This window comes from Schistocerca nitens, chromosome 8 (genome assembly GCF_023898315.1).
Source record: "Schistocerca nitens isolate TAMUIC-IGC-003100 chromosome 8, iqSchNite1.1, whole genome shotgun sequence".
Taxonomy (NCBI): Eukaryota; Metazoa; Arthropoda; class Insecta; order Orthoptera; family Acrididae; genus Schistocerca; species Schistocerca nitens.
The window spans coordinates 121,453,925-121,477,374 of record NC_064621.1 but is presented as its reverse complement, the minus strand read 5'-3'; the positions used below and the strand labels follow the sequence as shown (position 1 = coordinate 121,477,374).

Sequence of the window (23,450 nt, the reverse complement as noted above, 5' to 3'; positions counted from 1 at the left end):
ATATTGAGAACAAGATGCCTGTCACACTTCGGTGGGGCACCGCTAATGATACCATCATCTCTGATGAACACTCGCCATTGACGACAATGTAATGGATTCTATTAACTTCAAAAGTCTTTGAGCCACTCAAATAACTGGGAACCTATTCCATATGCTCAGGTCTTCTTTAACAGAGGAGCACTGTACCAAACACTTTTCAGAAATCTATAAATATGGAATTTGCCTGCATCCCATAAATCCACGGTTCCCAGGAAATCATGTGAGAAAATGGCACAGTGAGTTTCGTCCAAGTGATGCTTTCTAAATCCATCCTTACCTGTGGACAGAAGCTTTTCCATCTCAAGCAAATTTATTATATTTGAACTGCGAATATGTTAATAAATTCTGCACAAAATCAATGTTAAGGTTATTGATCTGCAATTTTGCAGGTCCGTTCTTTGGAGACAGCTGCTTTTTCTTCGAGTTGTTTGGGATTTTGCACTGGGTGAGAAATTTGTGACAAATGACGTACTGTATTCTCTGTAAAACTGAATAGGGGTTACATCTGGACCAGACTTATCACAAATGAAATTTTTTCACATCGTAGTGAAATAATATTTTCTGAGTTCCAAAGCAGAAGAAACCTTTAAACTTCGCAGCACATTAAAACTGTGTGGCAGACCAGGACCAAAGTCTAGAACCTGGTCTTTCAAGGGCACCACTCCTACCGACTGAGCTATCTGGTTAGGACTGGTGACCCTAAACAGTGCACACCCCTGCAAATTGAGTCACCCTGAAAATAATCCTCTTCACTATGGCCAGTCTAGCAAGATACACAGCAGAGCTGCTGTGAAGTGAGGGAGCAGGAGGGAGGTGCCAGCAGTAGAGAGACTACGAGCACAAGCAATGGGTCACAGCTCGGTAAAGACACAGTCTACAAAATCTGTGTGTCCAGATTCCAATTCCTGCCTGGCATGCAGTTCTAATCTATCAGCAAGTTTCAAAACAGTACACACACTGCTGCAGAGTGAAAGACTCATTCTTGAAGAAATCTCATTCTAAGCTGTCTCCAACCGGGAATTTTATTATGTTTTCATCTTCCTTTTGTGATAATTCTTTAAGTGAAAAATTTAAGTCTTACAAACGTGTAGCACTAACTTATTAAAGCATTTAGGGGTTTAATAATAATAATTTTAAATTTAGAGTGCACAATATCTGAATTGTTAGTGCCAATATTGTTTCAATGGAGAGGTGATTAATTACACGATCTAAAATGGTACAGATAGGTACAGTTATACAGGCACACCCCAAAAACTTCTATGAAAAGTGTCATTTACACTTACAGGTTACACAAATCTAAGAAACTGCAGGTGCCTGAGACCGGTGTCAAATTCAGAGGCTACTTGAAACATCTCTGTTTTACTTTGGTGGCTAGAGAAAAGTAAGCCACACACAGACTTCGCCGACCACAGCTCATCGTCCATCATTTCCAATTACTCATCCTTCAAATTATGTGCGGCCTCATGCAGTAAGTAAGGCTACCACACATGGGGGAACTGTATACTGTGCCGCAGTAAGCAATGTGAGACCGTACTCAGTACCCACATTCGCCAGTCCATTTCTCCAAATTCCTGTATGGCCAGGAACCTGGCATAATTTCACCTTGTCCTCAGATGTTACAAGAAAAGGAGAGTACTCTGCATCAAATGAACCAATTTCTGGGAACTGCACCAGACAGACCAAAGTGTACTAAAGAAGTTTGAGTAGACGAGTTTGCTAGCTCTGACAATTTTCATCTACTCCAAGGTCCTCTGTGTCGTAAACTACTCACTTGTTTGATAACAGACACTCAAGGACATAATGCGGCCAAAGCACTGAATAAATGAGGTTGCCTTTTCAGATTTAGGGCTAATAGTAAATTGTCAAATAAATGCAATACTGATGCAAAACTCATGTCTGTAAAGAAATCTCACATTTGCACCCTCTTATACTAATATTCCAGAGGTTGAAAATAACATGATGCCTCCAGAGAGTTTGTGTCAGTAACTGGCCCTATCCTCAGTGACAGACTGAAATCCCTTTACACCAATAGGCAGCAGGACCGATTTCTCATAGAGCTCAGATTCTTATGTCTGATATGACTGATTTTCCTTGGGTATGTACTCAACTAGGTAAAGTACTGGTAACAGCGGATGAAACAAGGTCCTATTTGCCTGACACACCAGGAGCAGTTACTTTCAGACAGGCAGTTCACAAACCCCAGCACAGAGCTCAGTCAGGTACTACAGGCACCTCAAGCAGTGTTACCGGTAGTCCCCTACAGCAGACAGTGTTTGTGATCTTCACCTGCATAGGTCTCCTAGGACCTGTGGCTATGACAATTCAAGATTTTTAGAGGCTTAAAAGCCTCAATTTCTTAAATTCCCTTCCAAGTGGCAACATACCACATCATAACTAAAAGAAAGGCCACAGATCCTACCTAACTATCATACTCAACGCTGCAAAATGGGTGAATTAAGAATGTGTAGGAAAAAAAACTTTAAATCAACATGCAATCATTTCTCTGTGAGCACTGAAAGCTTGTACTCTGATGCAATTTTGTCTCTAATCAATATGCTGCTATTGCAGTAGTGGGTGAAAGGTAACAGTCAAGAAACTCATTTTTTGTAATGTATATTGCGCTGGCCTTTGACAATGGACATAATATGACTAACAGCAATAGCAAAGATAGAAGCATCGAGGATCCCTCGAGGGGAACTACTGTGCAACTCCAACTAGTCTTTACATACTGTAGGCCTTACTGCATAGTTGCCAATGGGGTACTGTCTGCATTAGAAACATTGTTACATGTTTGTCTGCAGCAGAGTCACGTTATTGATAGTATAATGACATCATCTGAACTAAAACTGAAAGGGAAATGTAAGATGTCAGTTTGTGATCCAATCCAATGTCACTGTTATACAGCTACTGAGCACAACACCAAGATGACCAGCAACACAACACATTGACAATGACAGAAGTGTTAGGGAGACTTTTTTTCTCCAAATTTCTAGCAAGTTTCCTCTCAACAAGATGAAAACAATCAGTTATTGACAAAATTATTTAACTGGATGGATTAAAAAAAATAAACTCACTAAGTGCCAACAGAACACACACACACACACACACACACACATTAAAGATGGTTGTAATTGGCAAGCTTTCAGAGCCAGTGGCTTCTTCTTCAGGCAGAAAGGTTGAAGGGGAAGGAAGAGGGGTGAAGGAAAAGGAATGAAGAGGTCTAGGAAAAGGGGTGGATTTGGGCAAAGTCACCCAGAACCGCAGCTCATGGGAGACTTACCGTACAGGATGAGAAGGAAAGACTGATTGTTGGGGACTGCATTGGACGAAATTTGAAAACCTGAGAGCTTAAAGGTGGAAGACAAGGTAATATGCAGACAAGAGATTACTGCTTAAATCTCATGCAAGAGTTAATATGAGTGAAAAGCTAAGTGCATTGTATGTAACAGAGGTGGGAAGGAGGCAGTGAAAAATAGACGGGAAAGACAATGAAAGATATAGAAAACTGTAAGTCACAGTGAAGAAATGTTGAGACGGAAAAAATTAAAATAAATTAAGAACAGGAGCCCCATTCTGTATCTTTCCGCTATTCTGTCAATTGGTTTGGTACGCAAGCATACTGAACGGTCTTGTTTTCAAAGGAGAGCCCCAACATTATTCTGTAAGCATTTCGGAAGCGATGCCAAAAGGTTCTAGCGAACCGAAACACTGTTGTCAGTTCTCCTCGCGCCAACCAACCAAAAGCAATCTGCCTATGATCCGCGCATGCGCACTGCAGTGCCACGAACTTGAAGCAGCTAGCAGCCGATACAAGAACGCTATTCTTCGCAGTACCAAGAAGTGTGGTTTAGAGGATGTAATATTGTTCAAATTTCGCTGACCACATGCTTCCACGAATGCATGATAACGAATAGAATATTGACTGTGTTCGAGAAACTGTAATAAATGTCACATTTATCATTTTATTGTCTTTCATATCAACGTCTCGTTTTGGATTTTACGCTTTGGAAGATGAGTTAGGAACGGAGTGCACTACCGCACTGGGGGAGGGAGGGGGGGGGAATTCATCTATAGAAACACCTGAAAAATTAATAATTTTTTTCTGTTTTCCGTTGTTCCTTAGTTGCTTCAAAATTCATGGAAGTATGTTCAGTCTATGCAACTAATTGAAGGCAGTATCTTTATTGCAATACGCATTTTGCCTCTTTCAATCATGATGATGCTTCACAAATAAATGAAGAAAAAGAAGTATGTGAATAAACTGCCTTCAATCAGTTGCATACACGGGACACGTCTCCACAAACCCGAAAAACTGTTTAAGAGATTGTCAAAGAATAAGATGCACAGAATGTGGTTGTAACTTGTTCCTAGGGATCCAAATGATGAAGTAGCCTACTTCCCTATATGATACATCACCGATTTGGTTCAGAAAAACAAAATTTAAAAAATGCATTTTCAAGAGCAGGTGGTGAGTGCAGCTATAGACGTTCGTTGTAGTTTATAACATGCATCTGATGAATCAAAATGTTTCATATATGGTGGTACAGTCTGAAAATATTGGGGCACGAATCTTTCATCTCTGTCTACTGTTTTAAAGGATTTGATCACAGATAAATACTTGTGACAAGTTAGAGTATAAAGACGATTGCTGCTAGTTTCATTCTCAGTAATTTAAGTTGTGCTCTTAGATTCCTGTCTGACCACACTCTTGGAAATTGCTATGTATTCAGAAAAAAATAGTGAATTATTTGTGACAAGGAAAAAGTATACATGTCACATCAATTTTATCTTTTATTTCTTAAACACATGGAAGTCATGAAATCTAAGATAATCATTTCTGAGAAATTGCACTCTTACTTGTAAATAAGAACGAATATTTCATAAAAATGCTTAACTTTGTTAATCTACAAAGTCTGGGAATGTGTTACAAACACGAAGAAGGGGGGAAAAAATTTTGTACCCATCAGTGTGCGAACAGATGAACTTCAACACGGTAGTTTGTTGCCTTACCAAATTCGCTACTACAACTAATGTGCTTACAGCGCTTGATTCCACATACTTCCAGTCGAGAGGGACGCAGGCTGACTTTGTTGTGGAATAATGCGAGCATAAGCCATAAATGCACGAAATTTTGGAATGTTCTCTAACACGTTTCACAAAATTCCTTTGCATTGTTACTTAAAAGTTTTAAACCCATTTCGATAATTAATAAGTACATCATTTGCGGAAAAAAGTATGCCAAGTCACTAGTAACTTCTGCTAACACTCATGTGATATACGTAAGCAGAGCCGACCGTTTGAAATTCAATGATTTTTTAATCTCTTAATTACGTAAAAACAACAAATCTTCACTTCTGATTGAATTTTCAGTTTAGTTGTGATTATGCTGGGTACACCAACAGTTAACATTCTTATACATGTGTGTGCTGTGCTTACGACGACACTTTTAGAGCTTTCATTGGGAAATCACAGAAGTAATGACACTCAATTATTTCATTATTTTATATACTCTTTGCTACTGCAGTGTAAAGAAATCTCATACGCTAAACCATTGAAACTGCAGCAAAGCAGATGCGATATCCATAATCAGCACACACACACAGATTAATTACAAACCACCGAAAAATAAATATAAGCAGAAATTGATAAAATTAGTGTATCTGTGTTATTAGTACTATTACTGTTAACAATGAACAACAACTGTGATCATCTAGAGTAAGATAGTACAGGGCTGCTATAAATGATTCATTTCCAAGTTCTATGCTTTTCAAAGTATTATATGTACAAATGTGACTGACGTGTGAATGGAAACTATAAACTCACCAAGTTTGCATTGTGCCCACCAGCTGGTGTTATGAGTAGACCGTCTTGACAAAATGGCAACAAAGCAAGAAAGAGTTTGTGTGTGCTGGAATCTGCAAGATGTTTATCTTTTAAAACAGTGAAGCATACACATTCAGAAGGAATTATGGAAAAAAACTGCCATGTAAACAGAAAAGTAGCAATCAAGCAGGCAGGTGTATCAGATGCAACTGTGGAGAGGGCGAGGGAGAATTTCGTATGCAGTCCGAAACAAATCAACGATCCACACAAGCGACAACTTTAAACAACGCAGAAAACTCTGTAGAAATATTTTACGATGGCGGTTATATTTCAAACTATACCGTCTGCAACTCTTGCAACAATTACAACTGGAATATTATGGGGGGTACCTTCAATTTTGCATCACAATGCAGGAGGAACTCAAGGATGATCATTTCGCCTCCAAGATGATATTTAGCAACAAAGCAACCTCCCATTTATATGGAAATGTTAATTGCCCAAATGTGACAGTGTGAGACACTGAACACCCTCACGAAAATTGTGGCACATGAATGAGGTTAACCGAAGTTTAATGTTTTCTGTGCATTGTCACAGACGGAGCTGGACTTGCAACTGAGGCTGTTTCCACAACTGACTGCCGATTCCAAGAATTTCATCTTCCAACAAAATGGAGCACCACCCTCATTGGAGCATCAATGATCATCATTACCTAAACAATGAACTTCCACATCACTGTTGGGTGTAGTGGTGAAGCTGATGTGGCACTACAGCCTTGGCCCTCCAAGTTGCCTGCTCTAACACCTTATGAATTTTTCTTTGTGTGTACGTTAATGACTGTGGAAACGCTCAGAGTGCTTGAATGCTGCTGTGATGACCACAGATATGGAACAAACTAGACTGCTGCTTGGACATATGCCACGAGAGCAGAGCACCACTCGTAGAACATTTGTAGAGTGTGAAATGTACACTTGGTCGGTTTACAGTTCTATTCATGCACCATATTTGTACAAGTCACACTTTGGAAAATATAGATCCTTGAAAATGAATGAATCACTTATTGCAGCTCTGTATAGCTGGAATTCATTTGTACATTGCATTTAAGTACTAGTACAACTATTTGGGGTGGGATTTGGGGGGGGGGGGGGGTTGGGAGGAGGGGACAAACTCTTCAAGGACATTAAGTGATTGATTATATTGTTCTCTGCGGCTTCGTCCATGTACGAGTTTGACACATATTATGCAGATTTCCTCCTCCCTCTGTCTGTCTGCTCCTTCCCCATCTCCCTGTCGATTTCCTCCTGCACAAACTGCTTACCTCATCCTAAATGAAATGAAATCATTGCCACAATTTGACATTTTTTATTTCACAACCGCAGTTTCAGCTGTAGAGCCATTTTAAAGTGCAAGGTATAAAACAAAAGTTGCAAGGCATAATGTGAAACCATTCGGTAAACAATACAATGCAAGCAGCAGTACACAGTTGCAACCTCGCACTTGAAATTGGCTTTACAGCTGAAATCGCCATAGTGAAATAAATCAATAATAAAAACTTACAGTCTAATGGTGGCAGTGATTTCATTTAAAAAGTATATTATGACCGTGATCCCCAGCCAAGGAAAAAATCATCATACACGATTTCCATGTTGTAAAGCCTGATGTGTACAACACTGAACATGAGTGAACCAGTATGAAGCATCAGTTACACCACAGTGAATGGAAGTGAACACAAGCAATTGGGCATTCAAAGACAAATGACCAACATTCATTACCTTTCATGAACAAGTGGTTACAAAAGAGAGGACATGAGAGAATGGGCTTCGTGTACCAACTCTACTAAGTAGCTTTTTGTTGAAAAAATTTTCTCGTATGGGTTTAACAGCACTGGTAATGTGAATGTAAATCTTTGATACTGAGACAGGATTATTTTTCCGGCTGGTTTTGACAAAGAAAGCAAAAAGGGGTAGGAAAATAAGGATGTCGGTGACTAAATTTTTATGTTTAATTGTGAAATGTGTTGAGATAGTGCACATAAACCTGAACTGCAGCTCCAGGCTTCTTTAGGATTACTCCAAAACTTTACACTTACATTGGTTGAGGCTTTTCACTGATTGCTCATTATACCTGAGAAGGAAATTTAAACACAGAGCATCATTTACCAAAATCTGCAATTGGATGATTGATTGGTGCTACAAAATTTCTACCATGCTTTAACAAAATCTTTTTAGGCAACTTGGTAAGAAATATGAGGCACAAAACATGTGAATGAGGACGTGTGTATGATGAGATGTTGATAATGTAGCATTTGGAATACACCAAGATTCAGATTTAGTAGGTCTAGAGGATTTGGGCAATAGGGGAAGGAAACCACTTCCTGCAGATTATGCACTTCTTTATGATTAAGAGTATCCACAGTAACTGGAAATTGCTCATTTCATATTTTTTTTTTCCTAATTCAGGGCTAAACATGTGCACTTATTGGGACTCCTACAGGAGCTAATTATTTTACAGCAAAATGCAAATCTGGAACCAAAATTGGTCGTTTGTGATCAGAAAGCCAGCAATCAAAGGCTGCCCAAGCATTTAAAGGTTACACCAATGTAAATGGATAGCGAGTATTTGCTACTTATGATGCTCCAGATTTTTTTTAGAAAGAAACATTCCACATGGGGATAATATGTCTGCCTGTGTCTGTATATGTGCGGATGGATATGTGTGCGTGCGCGCGCACGCAAGAGTGTGTATACCTGTCCTTTTCCCCCCTAAGGTAAGTCTTTCCTCTCCCAGGATTGGAATGACCCCTTACCCTCTCCCTTAAAACCCACATCCTTTCGTCTTTCCCTCTCCCTCCCTCTTTACTGAGAAGCAACCTTGGGTTGCGAAAGCTTGAAATTTGTGTGTGTGTTTTTTATTGTGTCTATCTACCAGCGCTTTTTCATTTGATAAGTCACAGTATATATATACACAATTTTCAACAATGCTGTTGTTTCATTTGAAGACATTACACTGGCACACGATACTGACCAGATGAACAAAAAAATGCAGGAAGTTGTTAAAACCCACTGACAGTCACTTACAACCTGATTCATTGAAGAATGAACATGAAAATGGCAGTTTACATCGTCATTCACTGTTGCTGCAGCTGTCACAAGACATACAGGAACCAAGATTTGCAGAGCGATATAGCTGAAAACACACATGGTTTTATCGAATTTATGAGCAATTTGTTTGATGTTTTGAATAGCAGGACAGCATTTTCCTCTAATCCATATAGGGATTCATTACTACAACAATGCCCAGCACGGCATTTTCCTCTAATCCACGTAGAGCTTCATTACTACAACAATGCCCACTGGTAATGGCTACAATAGGCCAGACAACGCAAATTGCAGAAGTGACAAAATGACAGGTAAAATCACAACACCGCCATGCATTACAGGACTGACAGACTCAGTTTTTTTTTTAGAAGAACAAACTGTTCACATTAAGTTTTTACTGACCAGCAGGTTGAATCAAGATGACCTATAGAATTTATTTTCAGAGTCCCGTCAGAAATATGGTTACAACTGGAACACAACAACAAGAACACCAAGGTGTTTGTTCCGAACCAGCACTATTAATTCGCTAACAGACATTTCAAACTGTGTGAATGACACTGATAAGATGCTATTACTGAACACATGGGATTTGGAAAAGGAAGATGATGGACTTCAGCACTTAAACAGCTCTGGAAATGTGGAGATCCGTAACACTCCCTGTTCCTCTGTGGATGAACATGTCAGTACCATCAAGGGTGAAGAATATCTGTCTTCCACTCAGAAAGCTCTCTCTTCTGAACAGTGTTCAGTAGCATATTTTGCTGGCTATTTAGCACATAAATACATGCATAAGTGTTGCTGTTTAAGATGTAAGGAGACACTTACTTGTAGCAAAGAGGTTTAAGAGAAGAGAGAATTATTTATTCTCCACTACAGTTATGTAACTGGCAATCGTCAAGCAGTGTTACTGAGACATCTTTGCAGGCACATGAGTCTTATTTTGTACAGTTTACTTTAAAGAGAAATATGAAGTGTAGGATCTTAACTACATGAAATCTGGGACCAGCTGGATAATGATAAACACAGACTTTTTATCTTAAATCATGTTGCTAAATGCAAATTATTTTGCAGCTGTGAAACTATGCTCAAAGACAAGTTTTGTAAAACTCTCAAAACTTACTTAAAATTACTTATATTGTGTTGAAGCGACAAATAAAAAAATCTATTACACTTCACTATTCGATTACCTTGTCTTTTCTTAATCACTCTGCCCTATTTAAATTGAAGGAGGTGACATGTTAAATGTGAGCAAAACAGCATTGTTTGCGAGAGTAGTATATGTGTTGGCCATATGTTGGAGATGTTTACTGACTCTCTTAAGGTTAATAGCGTTCTTTAAGATATAGTTATTCAGTGTATAGAAGAAATGACATTCATTTACAACTAACTATAATCAGAAGCAAAATATGGCTGTCATTACGAATGCATGCTAAAATTCTTACTAAGGAAACCAAAACTGTTTCTTAAGCTTCTTTACTGCCTCATTGTGCATGACATGCCGTTTAAACTTCCGGTAATCTCTTACATCCATTGTGCAAAACAGAGGATTATGTGTAGAGTGTCAGGGCATTGATACCCTACGATACCCAAATTTCATTCACCATAGGAACTTTGCCCAAATCATTTGCTTCATTGAGTCTTCTACATCTGTTATTCATCACTTCAATTTTTATTTGATGTACTGAAAAGTGTGCATTTTATTGCACATGTTCATTTTAGTATCAGGCAGGAGCTGTTGGATGCAAAAAACACAGTGAATGGACCAGTGGTGGGTGCCTGTATACTTGGGTCATCCACAATTGTGTAGCACTGAAACTCATGGGTGATAGCTTGTATTCAGAAACTGGAAATTTATTCACACAGTTGCTAGCATAATTTTATTAATATTGTTGCTAATGTCTGATAAGCAGTACTTTGAACTCAAAACCTGTCAGATTCTGACGATTAACTATAGTTTGTTTATAGTTGCATCAAAATAAAATAAGAGAAATCAGAGCTCAAACAGAAAGATTTAGGTGTTCGTATTTCCTGCACGCTGTTCAGGAGTAGAATGGTAGAGAGATAGTATGATTGTGGTTCGATTAACCCTCTGCCAAGCATTTAAATGTGAATTGCAGAGTAATCATGTAGATGTAGATGTGCAATGTGTGTTCAATATTTGCACTACATTAACTGATTAAACACAAAAAACTCAAGAAAAAATAGAAAGCTTTTTAGTGTTAAATCTGCATGTGCAGATTTTTTTCCCCCATAATCCATATCAAGTGAGCTGCAGAACAGAGAGCATGAAGGTGATGAGTTTACAAAATCTGAATTTATCCAAAAGCTTGTATAGCAATACACCCTGCATTCAAACATTACATCGTAAGACATGTTTATCACCATTACTTTTCACTTATTTATTTATTTGGCATATAACTGTAAGAAGTATCCCTGCAGTAGAAATAAACTTCATTTGTAGAATTACTGGAGCTAACATGCGCCAGAGTTGCCAATGCCATGACACCTAGGTCAATGAGCATCATAGCGTCAAGTGTAACATCCGTTGTCCAATGGAAAAATTATTTATGCAGTTACCTGTTCTGCCATAAGGTCGGTCAATCTCTTTCTTCTCTCACACACACACACACACACACACACACACACACACACACACACTCCCTCATCATTCTCCCTCCCTTTCTTTGTCCACCCACTTCTTGCCCCACTCTTGCCATTTTCTCCTGACTTCCTTCCCAACTCATCTCCAGCCATCCCTTCCTCCTCCTCCTCCTCCTCCTCCTCCTCCTCCTCCTCATCATCATCATCAGCTCCTCCCCTCTCTCACTGTTGATATTATTCTCGTGTTCGACACACATACTGCACACATCCCCTCTTTGTTCCACCTCCTCCTGACCCATCTCTCTGTCTGCCTCATCCCTCCGCCCACCACATCAACCTGTCCATCTCTTCCATCCAACTGTCTGCTTCATCTCTCTCCTTCTGTCGATCTCTTCCAGCCCCTCTCTCCAATCATACTTCCTTCCCCTCCCTATGTCATACTCTTCCTCCGCAATCTCCAGCTCTGCCCATCTATCCCCCCCCCCCCCCCAACACTCTCCTTGCAACCCTATCTCTCTGCCCATCACCACCCCCTCCCTCCATTTGTCAACCTCCCCCTCTATTGCTATCCACCTCCTCTGTCCCCTCACATTATCGATCTCCTGCTCCCATCACTTCATATTCATCAGTTGCCCCTGCCCCTGCCCCCCCCCCCCCCCTCCTGTTGATCATTCATCTCCACCAGCTCTCTCTTTCTCAGTGTGACTCTCCTCCTGCCCCCTTAAACCTATCCAGCCCCTCCTGCAGCCCCCCGTCCCCGCCTCTATGTCCTCCCTTCGTCTATCACTCTCAAACTCTCAACCTTCCCTCACCCCCCTTCTCCCCACAGTACGTCAACATGTACGTCAACTGCGGGGCAATCTTGTACTACTACTATATAATATTTTTATCCCTCAAGTGTGGGTGCCACACAAAGTAGGTCGATATGAGTGGCCAATACTACTACATTTAATATGCCTACACACTGAGGGCTGGAAAACCATTTTGGCAGGTCGATTCCCACACAACACATCTGTCATGCAGGGAAAAGTGTATGGCAGGGGCTGAAAACACACGTGTTGGTCTGTATCTAACACTTCTTTTGCAGGTAGATGGCTACAAAACCTCACAGTGCTGATACTTCTGAAGTTTACTCTTTGCATATCAAATTTGGCTGAAATCTATTCAGGGGTTTGGGAGGACACACACACACACACACACACACACACACACACACACACACACACACACACCATATATGACACACAATCACATGTACACTGCGCAATGCCGATAACTGATTCAACATTTTGTAATACTTATGCGACTGCTTTGTATAATGTAATAACTAAAACTCTCCTGATGGAGCACTAACAAATACTTACCTGTCTCATGCTCTAAGAAGTTCACTATTTTTTTATACATTTTAACAGCCAATGCGTATTTGCCAGCTTTAAAATAATTCGTTCCCTTCTCTTTGAAAAATTTTGCTTGTTCAATTTTCTCATCAGCATCTAGAGACCATGCTTCTTTTGCCTAGGAGTAAAATAAACACAACCATTAAAAACAAATTTAGCTCATTTTTCTTCATAATGACAAGAGAGGCAATAAAGTGTACACTTTCATCACTGGCGTCTTCACACTCAGATCTTGGCTGTGAATTGGCACAACTTTGGGTTGCTTTTTATGACACTGCAAAAGAAATGTAATAGGAATATGGTTCTTGTGCAAAATAAATGTTAATAGGAATATGGTTCTTGTATCATTTAACAGGGAAAAGAATGTATGTTACAGGAATATAACCCACAATTTCTGTATAGAATGTTAGGGATCTACAGCATAGGATGATCTCTGAGTTTCTGCTTAATTTTAGTGATTTCAGTTCCTCCTCAATGCATCCAATATGAATTAGAATAGACCATTCATCATCATACAGAGGATGTATTTAACAGCAGACTGGCACACCTAATATTAGACTGTTATACTTTAGCTATCAGACCAAGTCCTTCATTAGAATCCTATCTATTATGGAAAGTGCATGTCGGCATTCACTGCATGCTCTGTGCTGCGAGTAGCAACCAAACCTAATTTACATTATTATTTCAGTATGGGTTTTCCATTGTTTATTATCAATAAAGGCATAGTCCATATCAATTCAGGCAGGCTAGGAAAAAATCTTACCTTCATAGTCTCTGATGTTATTGAATTTAGCATATGTTAAAATGAAGGACTAAGTAAGGAACATGTATTTTTTTTGTTTTCTCCAAAAAATTTCTCCTCTGAGATACAGCCCTCCAAAGATAACACTGCGCATACCATTTTGAAGATGCGAATTTTGGAAAAAGTTTTAAAATTCTGTATCTCTAGAACAGCTCTAAATATTTTGTTAGCTCTTTTTTAATTTGAAAGATAATTGCTTTATGATTACAAAGAAATCCTCCATTTGGACTTAACTGTTAAAGTTCTTTTACTATAGCGCTCTGAACTTTTTTTATAATTTATGGATTTTTTTTTTTCAAAAATGCCAATCCATAAAGTTCTGATTTTTTCCCCTGTTGATTAATACCATATAGTTCTACAATCCCTGAAAAGGAGAGCTTCCACTTTTAGGCTGAACAGGTTTTATAAACAATTGAAATTTTTGCCATACATAAAACCTGTTTTATTACATTATCACATAACAGGCTCACAAAAATCAAAACCTAGCCTTATTTAACATAATTTTAGTTCTGCAAGATGAAAGAGACTCATTTTTCAAGCATTTTAAATGATTCCAAAATGTATGTGAAAGAATGTTTCAATTTAAGCAACATCCGTGCACTCAGTTTTGTTCTGGAATTAGCCAGTCAATGAACTAAAAATGTGTTCCACTGTTTCAGTATCTTCCTTTGATATAGAGTGATGCCTTCCTGTTGAACCAATAGGAGCTGGAGCACTTACAATCTAGGAAGTTAGCACTGATGGCGGCGTTTCTGTCCTTCAGCTGGAAACCTATATCCAGCAGCTGGGCCATGTGGTAGCATGAAGTTCACTACAATTTCATTTAACTCATAACTGGTGTCTATAATCTCTGCAATTCACCAGCAGTCACACACACACACAAATATCCCACTTCTCAGGTTGTGAATCTGAATATTATCCTCGTGTTGCTGAGGTGTTGGCCGAACGAACGAAATTTCTTCTTTCTTGCTCCTTAAAGTGCGTGCAATACGAGTTCGCCTATCACTGAGTCCAAAAATGGGTCTTCTGAATTCCTTTCACACAAGTAGTTTGTTTGGAACATTCTTTTTTCTGCTCACAAAATTCTTCAATTTCCTCTTTGGACAAAAGAATGACGGCCATGGATGTGTAAGATTTCATGACCCTCATAAAATCTTCAGCATTCTGAATCGCAGCTGTATTTGGTCTTGAAAGATTATGTTTTGTAGCTTGGTGCTTCAGCAGGCCGCCTACACCATCACAAGGATTCTTCCAGTGACCAGTAGCACTGTATAACCAGCCAGTTGGCACAAGCGACTTACTCGATTCAAAAAGTTGGTAACGATTTTTTAAAATGACTACGAGCACCATCACAAATAATGATGGTCTTCTCTGCCCCTGTTTTCAGTTAAAGAATTTTGCATATTGATAGCAAAGCATGTGCTGAGCCATGTCCTGTGTCATCACAGCTGCAACACTTGTGGTCTTATTCTGAACATATGTCACTCCTGTAAAAATTGAAACCTGGTCATTACTGTAATGTTATCCTTGTACTTCTTGTGGGAGAATTGCTCACCAGTTCTCAGTAAAATCACAGTGAAGCAATAAACATAGTTCTTCAGAATGTGTTGTTGCAATTTCTTCAGATGCTGGTGTGTTACTGCTTTCACTGACCATTTACCAAGTTCATCAATAAAACTGTCAATGGCAACATTTTCTTCGTTAGTTTATTTTCCTCCCATGTCGCATATGTAATTTCTGTGGAGTTATCTGCTACATCTTCCAGGCCAAGTGCCTGTAAAGACTATCCTCCGTTTCCAGGGCAGTCACCACATTCTTGAAACAAACAAGTCTCTCACTTTACGTCACATGTCCTACCAAGGTGTCATATGTCACATGCTCCAGTAAGTTCTTCAAAGTTACCTCACAAAATTCAAAATTCGTGCAGTACACACGTAAACAGACATATCTAGGTGGGTTTGGAACTACCCACTTAGGTCGTAGTGCATAAGCTTTTTATCTTCCAATATGGGAAGCTGTATAGTTGCTCATATAGATTGCTAAAGTTTCTTTAATACTGCGAGTCATGTACCTCTTCACTTTCACAGCTTTTTGACCTTCAGCTGTTACAGTTATAGTGTCTTTTGTTGGTACTCTGGTGAGAACAGTCCCATTTATCTTCCAGATAAAATGACTGCACTATTTGAACTTTAGCTGCTTCTACAGGATGACCATAATAGATATCTGGTCTTCCAAAGACTCCTTTACAGACCTCACACTTCTTGATTTGTCTACTATGTACTTTGATACTGATGGAATGTGGTCCAAAATTGTTTTCTTTGAAAATATTTCTCGAATAATAGTTGAAACTTCACCTTTTCACTGTAGAATGCACAATATTCAACAGCTGAATTTATACTTGTGAAAAATTCCTGGCAAGAGGTGCAAGGGTACTTTGGTTCATTTTGTTCTGAAGATGGAATTTCTACTTTGAAGAGTGTGGTCAGTTTTGCTATACTGTATTCATCTATAGCTTTATTAATTTCTCTGGGCTTTCTTGATGCACAGAGCTTATGAATCACTTCACTGACCACGGTTTCTCTGTAGTTGACTGATTCAGGGTATTTATTTTTTTGTCTATTGATGCAAAATCTGCACCATGGGAGGCTTCACCTTGTTCTAAATACGATTACTGTTGTTAAAACATTTAGAACACAAAAAGTCGTCACTGGAAAGATCTTCACTTTGAAACAGAGTCTTCAAATGAGAACACTTATTCCCAACCTGAACAAAGTCTGTTACTTTGTTTGTTATTATATATCACTCTTTTATGGATATCAAACAATGGAAATCCAGGATGGAATGTATAGATGGTTGGTTGGTTTAAAAAGAGGGGGGGAAGGGACCAAACTATGAGATCATCGGTCCATTTTTCCTACTAAAACAATGCCACAAGTGTGAGAATAAAACGGATGAGGCATACAACGCAAAACGGAAAGAAAAGAAAAACCACAAGAACGAATGAAAGGCAATGAATCCTAAAAGGATCAAAAGAGGACAAGAAAACAACAGAGACACTAGAAACAGAAGTGAGTAAAACAAGAAAGCAGACTACAGTGGCTGGCCGACCACGAGAATAAAAAGGAGAAGCCAGCCACTCTGCAACACATTAAAACTTCCAGCCTAAAGCACTAGGGTGCAAAACACAGAAGGACAAAGGACATGCGCTAAAACCTACATAGAAGTATAAAACCCACTCTCACGGATAAAACTTAAAACTAAAGCTGCTGCTGAGGCATCGTCGCTCAACATCGCAGGTAGGGAGCTAGGAAAGTTAAAAGTCCGCCGAAGAGTTGTTAAAAGTGGGCAGTCCATCAAGAGCTGGACGACTGTCTTGGGAGTCACAGTGACACAGAGGTGGGTCCTTGCGACAGAGAAGGTGACCATGTGTTAGCCATGTATGGCCAATGTGGAGCTGGCATACGACAACTGATTCCCTGTGAGAGGACCGCATGGAAGATTCCACACATCCGTCGTCTCCTTAATGATACGTCGCTTGTTGTGCGTACTGTTATGCCATTCCGTCTCTCAAAGCCTGAAAACCCTGCGGTCAGCTTTGGAGATACCCATCTCCAAAAGTGATTTCTGCGTCGCCTGTTTGGCCAGCCCGTTGGCAAGTTTGTTGCCTGGGATTCCGACATGTCCAGGGGTCCAGACAAACACCACTGAACGACGGGACCGTTCCAAGGCATAGATGGACTGCTGGATGGACGCTACCAGAGTATGGCGAGGGTAGCACTGGCCGACAGCTTGCAGGCTGCTCAATGAGTCAGTACACAGAAGAAATGACGCACCAGGGCACGAGCGGATGTGCTCAAGAACACGAGATATGGCCGCCAGCTCTATAGTGAAAACACTACACCCATATGGCAAGGAGTGCTGTTCAATATGTCTTCCATGAACGTATGCAAAACCTACTGACCATAAGCCATTGAGCTGTCGGTGTAAAGCACTACAGAGCCTTGGAACACGTCAAGAACCGAGAGAAAGTGACAGCAGGGAGAGCCGCATGGTTATCGGAGTCCTTAGGGCCGTGTGAAAGGTCCAGACAAAGCTGCGGCTGAGGCATACACCATGGAGGCGTACATGATAGGATGCAAGTAGAGGTGGTAAAGGGAAGAACTCCAGTTCGGAGAGAAGGGACTGCACACGAAATGCAATCGTTAGTCCCGACCTGGGCCGCCAATGCGGGACATGGACTGCCACGGGTGGGGAAAAGGAGACGGTAATTCGGATACTCAGGAGAACTACGAATGTGTGCAATGTAACTGGCAAGCAATTATGCATGTCTGATTTGCAATGGAGGGACCCCAGCCTCCAACAGTACGCTGGTCACTGGACTCATCCTAAAAAGCTCCTGTCGCCAGTCGAACCCTGCAGTGGTGCACAGGGCCGAGAGTAAATCCAACGCTGAAGGTGCTGCCGAACCATAAACCACACTCCCATAGTCAATTTTGGATTGGACAAGGGCTCTGTAGAGCCGCAGCAGCGTAGAGCGGTGCCAGCACTTCTGCTTAAGCTGACGAAGATGAGGAAGCCAAGTCAATCGAGTGTCGAAAACCAGTCCTAAGAATCGATATGTCTCCACTACAGTGAGTGGATCGTCATGAAGGTGAAGTTATGGCCCGGATGAATGGTACGACGCCGACAGAAGTGCATGACACATGACTTTGCGGCTGAGAACTGGAAGCCTTGGGCTACAGGCCATAACTGCGCCTTGTGGATGGCTCCCTGTAGGCGACGCTCAGCAACACCGGTACTGGAGCAGCAGTGCGAAATGTAGAAGTCGTCTAAATACAGAGAATGTGAGACGGGTGGCGCTACAGCTGCTGCTAGACCATTAATGGCCGTTAAAAATGGAGAGACACTCAATACAGAGCCCTGCCGTTCTCCATTCTCCTGGATATGGATGGAACTGTGGGAGGCACCAACTTGGACACGGGAAGTACGGAGTGACAGAAAGTTTTCAATAAAAATTGGGAGCGGGACATAGAGACACTTCCCTCCCCCTCAATACAATGTGGCAAGGATATGATATCGCCAGGTCGTGTCGTATGCTTTATGTACGTCAAAAAAGATGGCAACCAGGTGTTGCCCTCTGGAAAATGCTGTTCGGATGGCAGACTCGAGGGGCGCAAGATTATCAGTGGTAGAGCGACACTGGCGGAAGCCGCCCTGACATGGAGCCAGTAGGCTGTGTGACTCCAGAACCCGACCCAACCCAACTGCCAACATACCATACGTGCCAGCACCTTACAAAGAACGTTGTTGAGGCTGGTGGGCTGATAGCTATCCACATCAAGCGGGTTTTTACGAGTTTCAGTACCGGAATGACGGTGCTCTCTAGCCATTGCGATGGAAAGACGCCATCGTACCACAATCCGGTTGAAGACAACGAGCAGATGTCGCTCGTAGTCAGAGGAGAGATGTTTATTATCTGGCTGCGGATCCGATCAGGCACAAGAGCTGTGTCGGGGCAATGCGCAAGGGCACTGAGGAGCTCCCACTCTGTAAACGGGGCGTTGTAGGATTCACTGTGGTGTGCAGTGAACGAGAGGACGTTATCTTCCAGCCCCATTTGAGAGTGCGAAAAGCTGGGGTAGAGGCTTGAGCAAAGTGCTCAGCAAAGTGCTCGGCAATCGCATTTGCGTCGGTAGATAACACACCATTTATTGTTAACACCAGGAACACCTATTTGGGTCTGGTACCTGGAAAGATGTTTGACCTTTGCCAAGACTTGGGAAGGTGATGTGTGGCACCCAATGTTCGAGAAATATCTTTCCTAACACTCCTGCTCCTGTCATTTGATACGTTTGTGGATGTGGGCACGTAGCTGTTTAAAGGCTATGAGGTGCTCCAGGGAAAGCTGCCGCTTATGCCGCTGTAGAGCTCGCCGACATTCCTTAACTGCTCCAGCGACTTCCGGCGACCACCAAGGGACTGCCTTATGCCTCTGACACCCTAAAGTGTGAGGGATCGCGTTTTCTGCCACAGCAACAATTGTTGTAGTCACCTGCTCAAACATCACATTGATGTTACCAGGTAGGGGAGATTCAACAGTAACATCAGAGGTGAAAGTTCCCCAGTCCTCCTTGTTTAAAGCCCATATGGGTAGGTGTCAATTGGCCTGAGGCTGGGGCAGTGATAAGAAGATGGGGAAGAGGTCACTACCACACAGGTCATCATGTGCTCTCCACGGGATAGATGGGAGAAGTCTTGGGCTGCAAATTGATAAATCAATGGCCAAGTAACTACCATGAGCCACACTGAAATGTGTGGCGGCCCCAGTATTTAAGAGGCAGAGGTCGAACCGAGACAGTAAAGTTCTCTGCCTCGGCCAGTGAACACAGTGCCACCCCACAAGGGGTTATGGGCATTAAAATCTCCCAAAAGTAGGAAAGGTTTAGGAAGTTGATCAATCAGTGCGACTAATACATTCAGGGTTACTGCATCATCTGGAGGAAGATATACATTGCAGACAGTTATTTCCTGTGTTGTCCGTATTCTGACAGTCACAGCTTCAAGAGAGGTTTGAAGGGGCACACAGTGTCATTACAGACCGAGTTTAGGACATAAACTCAAACTCCACCCGACGCTATTATAGTCACTACAGTTCCTGTAACATCACTTATAGCCGCGGAGGGCAGGATCCGCAAGGCCAGGAACCATGTTTCTTGGAGGGCAATGCAGATAGCAGGTGTAAAGCTTAACAGTTGCCTTAGCTCAGCCGGGCTGTGGAAAAAACCGCCGCAATTCCATAGGAGGATGACATCATCATGAGACTGGGAAGGCATGGAACATACAATGAGGTAGTTTATGCCTCAGAGTCACATGCTGCCCCCGACTTATTGCCTGAGCAGTGTATGTCCATTGTGTCTGAGGGTCTGGTGAGATCTAGGTCCTCGGCAGACGCCAAAATCTCCACCCCATCCTCAGACACAGAGTTTGTAGGTAGCAGTGGTGTGGGTGCCACCACAATTTTCTTGGTCTTAGTGGTTTTCTTTTTGAATTTCTCTTGCTGCTCCTTGGGTTTCCCGAGCTGGGACGACTTCACTGGCTCTGGGACTGAGGATGAGAGTGACGCCATAGGACCAGCTGCTTTTGGTCTCTTCAGCCACTGGCGGGTGTCAATCTTTCCCACTAGCAGAAACCTGGAAGGGAGTGACCCAAGGGACCCCTTCCTAGCAAGAGAAGCCGAAGAAGGCTTATGCTTCTCCAGCTTAGACGTGGGGACAGACATCCCTGATGATTTTTTTTTTTTTTTTTTTTTTTTGGGGTGGGGGCGTGGGGGTGAGTGTTAAACAGTGGGGCAGGAGCAACAGGGAGGGAAATGCCCCCCACCATCAAGGGGGCAGGTGTAGTCTTCCAGCTCTGAGAGGTGACTGGGGTTGGTGGAGCTGATTGTGCCAGAACTGTTGTAGCGGTGGTATAAGACGATGTCATACGTACAGGATGCAGGCGTTTAAATTTTCTCTTAGCCTCAGTGTTGGTCAGTCGGTCCAGGGTCTTGTACTCCATGATTTTCCTCTTTCTGGAGAATCCTGCAACCTGGTGAGCAAAGCATATGGTGCTCTCCGTACTTGACACAGATGGAATGCGGGATACATGAAGCAATGGGATGTGATGGGCATCCGCAATCTCGACATGTGATGCTGGAAGTACTGGAAGGCGTATGGCCGAAATTCCAGCACTTAAAGCACTGCAATGGGGAGAGTGATACAGGGCTTTACATCACAGCGGTAGACCATCCACTTGACCTTCTCGGGCAATGCATCACCCTCAAAGGCCAAGATGAAGGCACCGGTAGGAATGTGATTATCCCTAGGACTGTGGTAGACATGCCGAACGAGATGTACACATCGCCGCTCTAAATTGGTGCGCAGCTCATCGTCCGACTGCAAAAAAAGGTCCATGTGAAATATGATACCCTGGACCATATTTAAGCTCTTATGGAGCATGATGGTTACAGAAACACCCCCCAGCTTGTTACAAGCAAGTAATGCCTGTGACTGGGCAGGGGATGCTGTTTTGATCAAGACTGAACCTGACCTCATTTTGGACAAGCCTTCCACCTTCCCCTCAACTTGTCCTCTAAATGCTCAACAAAAAAGTGAGGCTTCGTTGTCATGGAAGATTCCCCATCAGCTCTTTAACATACAAGGTACCTGGACGAATAAGATCCGCTGCCATCCTTAGCCTGTCAATCCTCCCATGGTGTGGCCAGGGAGGGGAACGATTTGAGATCGTACTTCTGTGCACAGAATTGAGCTCGTGAATGCTTGGAGAATGTTGGTGTTTCACCACCAGCAAGACATGATGGACTAAGCTTCATCGCGTGTCATCTGCCCTGATGCCACCCACTCCCACCAGGGGCCCTCCACATGGGCACCACCCAGCTGCAGCAAAGGCTACCTGGCAGGATGGCCATTGTCTGGAGTCCCGATGCCCCAGGGAATGGGCATCTACCCCTTGGCATACGTGGGGAGTTAACGGCGCAGGCATCAGCAGAGCGATCCCTGTGAGGTCAGGTGGCTACAACCCTGACAACAGGGTACATAACGGCCCCAAGACAACAGACTGATTACCGTGCAGGATATCAGGTGCAAACAAGTCCATTGTCATCGTCGACGCAGAAAGCGACCCTCCATAGTGCTTGGTGGAAAACAGACCAGGAAGGTGTTCTCGCCCAAGAGATGGAGAATGGGTGGGACTTTTGTGACGACGAGAAAGTGGGCCAAAGATCTCAATGCACAATGGACACAATGCACCACGTAAGGCGCCCTTCCCCAATTGGCTCGCTGTTCGGGAAAATTTTGAAGAATGGAAGTCAAACCCTACAGGGGACCATCATATAAGGCCAAAACGTGTGAGACTCCTTTTAGTCGCCTCTTACGACAGGCAGGAATACCTCGGGCCTGTTCTAATCCCTGGACCCACAGGGGGAATGTAATGTAACAATATTAGCAAAGGAAAGTTGCTACTCAGTGGAGATGCTGAGTCACGATAGGCACAACAGAAAGATTCAGACAATTATAGCTTTCAGCCATTAAGGCCTTTGTCAGCAACACACACACACACACACACACACACACACACACACACACACACACACACACAAACAAACTTGCACACACGTCTGCATTCTCAGACAACTGAAATCACACTGTGAGAAGTGTGCGTGATGGGAGTGGCGACCAGGTGGGGTAAGGAGAAGAGGTCGGGGTGGCGAGGTGGGGGTGGCGGACAATGAAGTTCTACAGTTTAGACCATGGGCAGAGAAGGTGAGGAGAGGGTAAGTGCTTCCTGAGTCCATAAACTCAACCACCCACGACACCCCATTGTGGGCTGTTACCGTGCCCCCACTGAGACCAGCACCTTCAACCTATTAGCAGGAACCTATCCTCCTACATAAAAGATACGAACCATTTCCTCCACCGCCTCTCCACAGTTCCTGTCCCTTTACCACATGGTGCCCTGCTCGTCACTACTTATGCTACCTCCCTGTGCACTAACATTCATAATGCCCATAGCCCTACTGCTATCAAACACTACCTTTCCACATGCCCTATGGATTCAAAACCAACAACCTCCTTCCTAGTCACCACGATCAATTATATCCTCACCCACAATTACTTCTCCTTTGAAGGCCTTACC

The 23,450-nt window shown here is 42.3% G+C and overlaps 1 protein-coding gene across 4 annotated transcripts in view; it reads right to left on the bottom strand.

The window, feature by feature from the left end:
- Nucleotides 1-23,450, bottom strand: part of LOC126199184 (peptidyl-prolyl cis-trans isomerase FKBP4-like) — a 118,470-nt gene that overhangs the window by 41,931 nt on the left and 53,089 nt on the right. For all 4 annotated transcript variants that reach the window (XM_049935961.1, XM_049935960.1, XM_049935959.1 and 1 more), the window contains exon 6: nucleotides 12,923-13,073. In XM_049935961.1, the coding sequence (XP_049791918.1) occupies nucleotides 12,923-13,073 (151 nt within the window). The remainder of the gene's footprint in view (nucleotides 1-12,922; nucleotides 13,074-23,450) is intronic.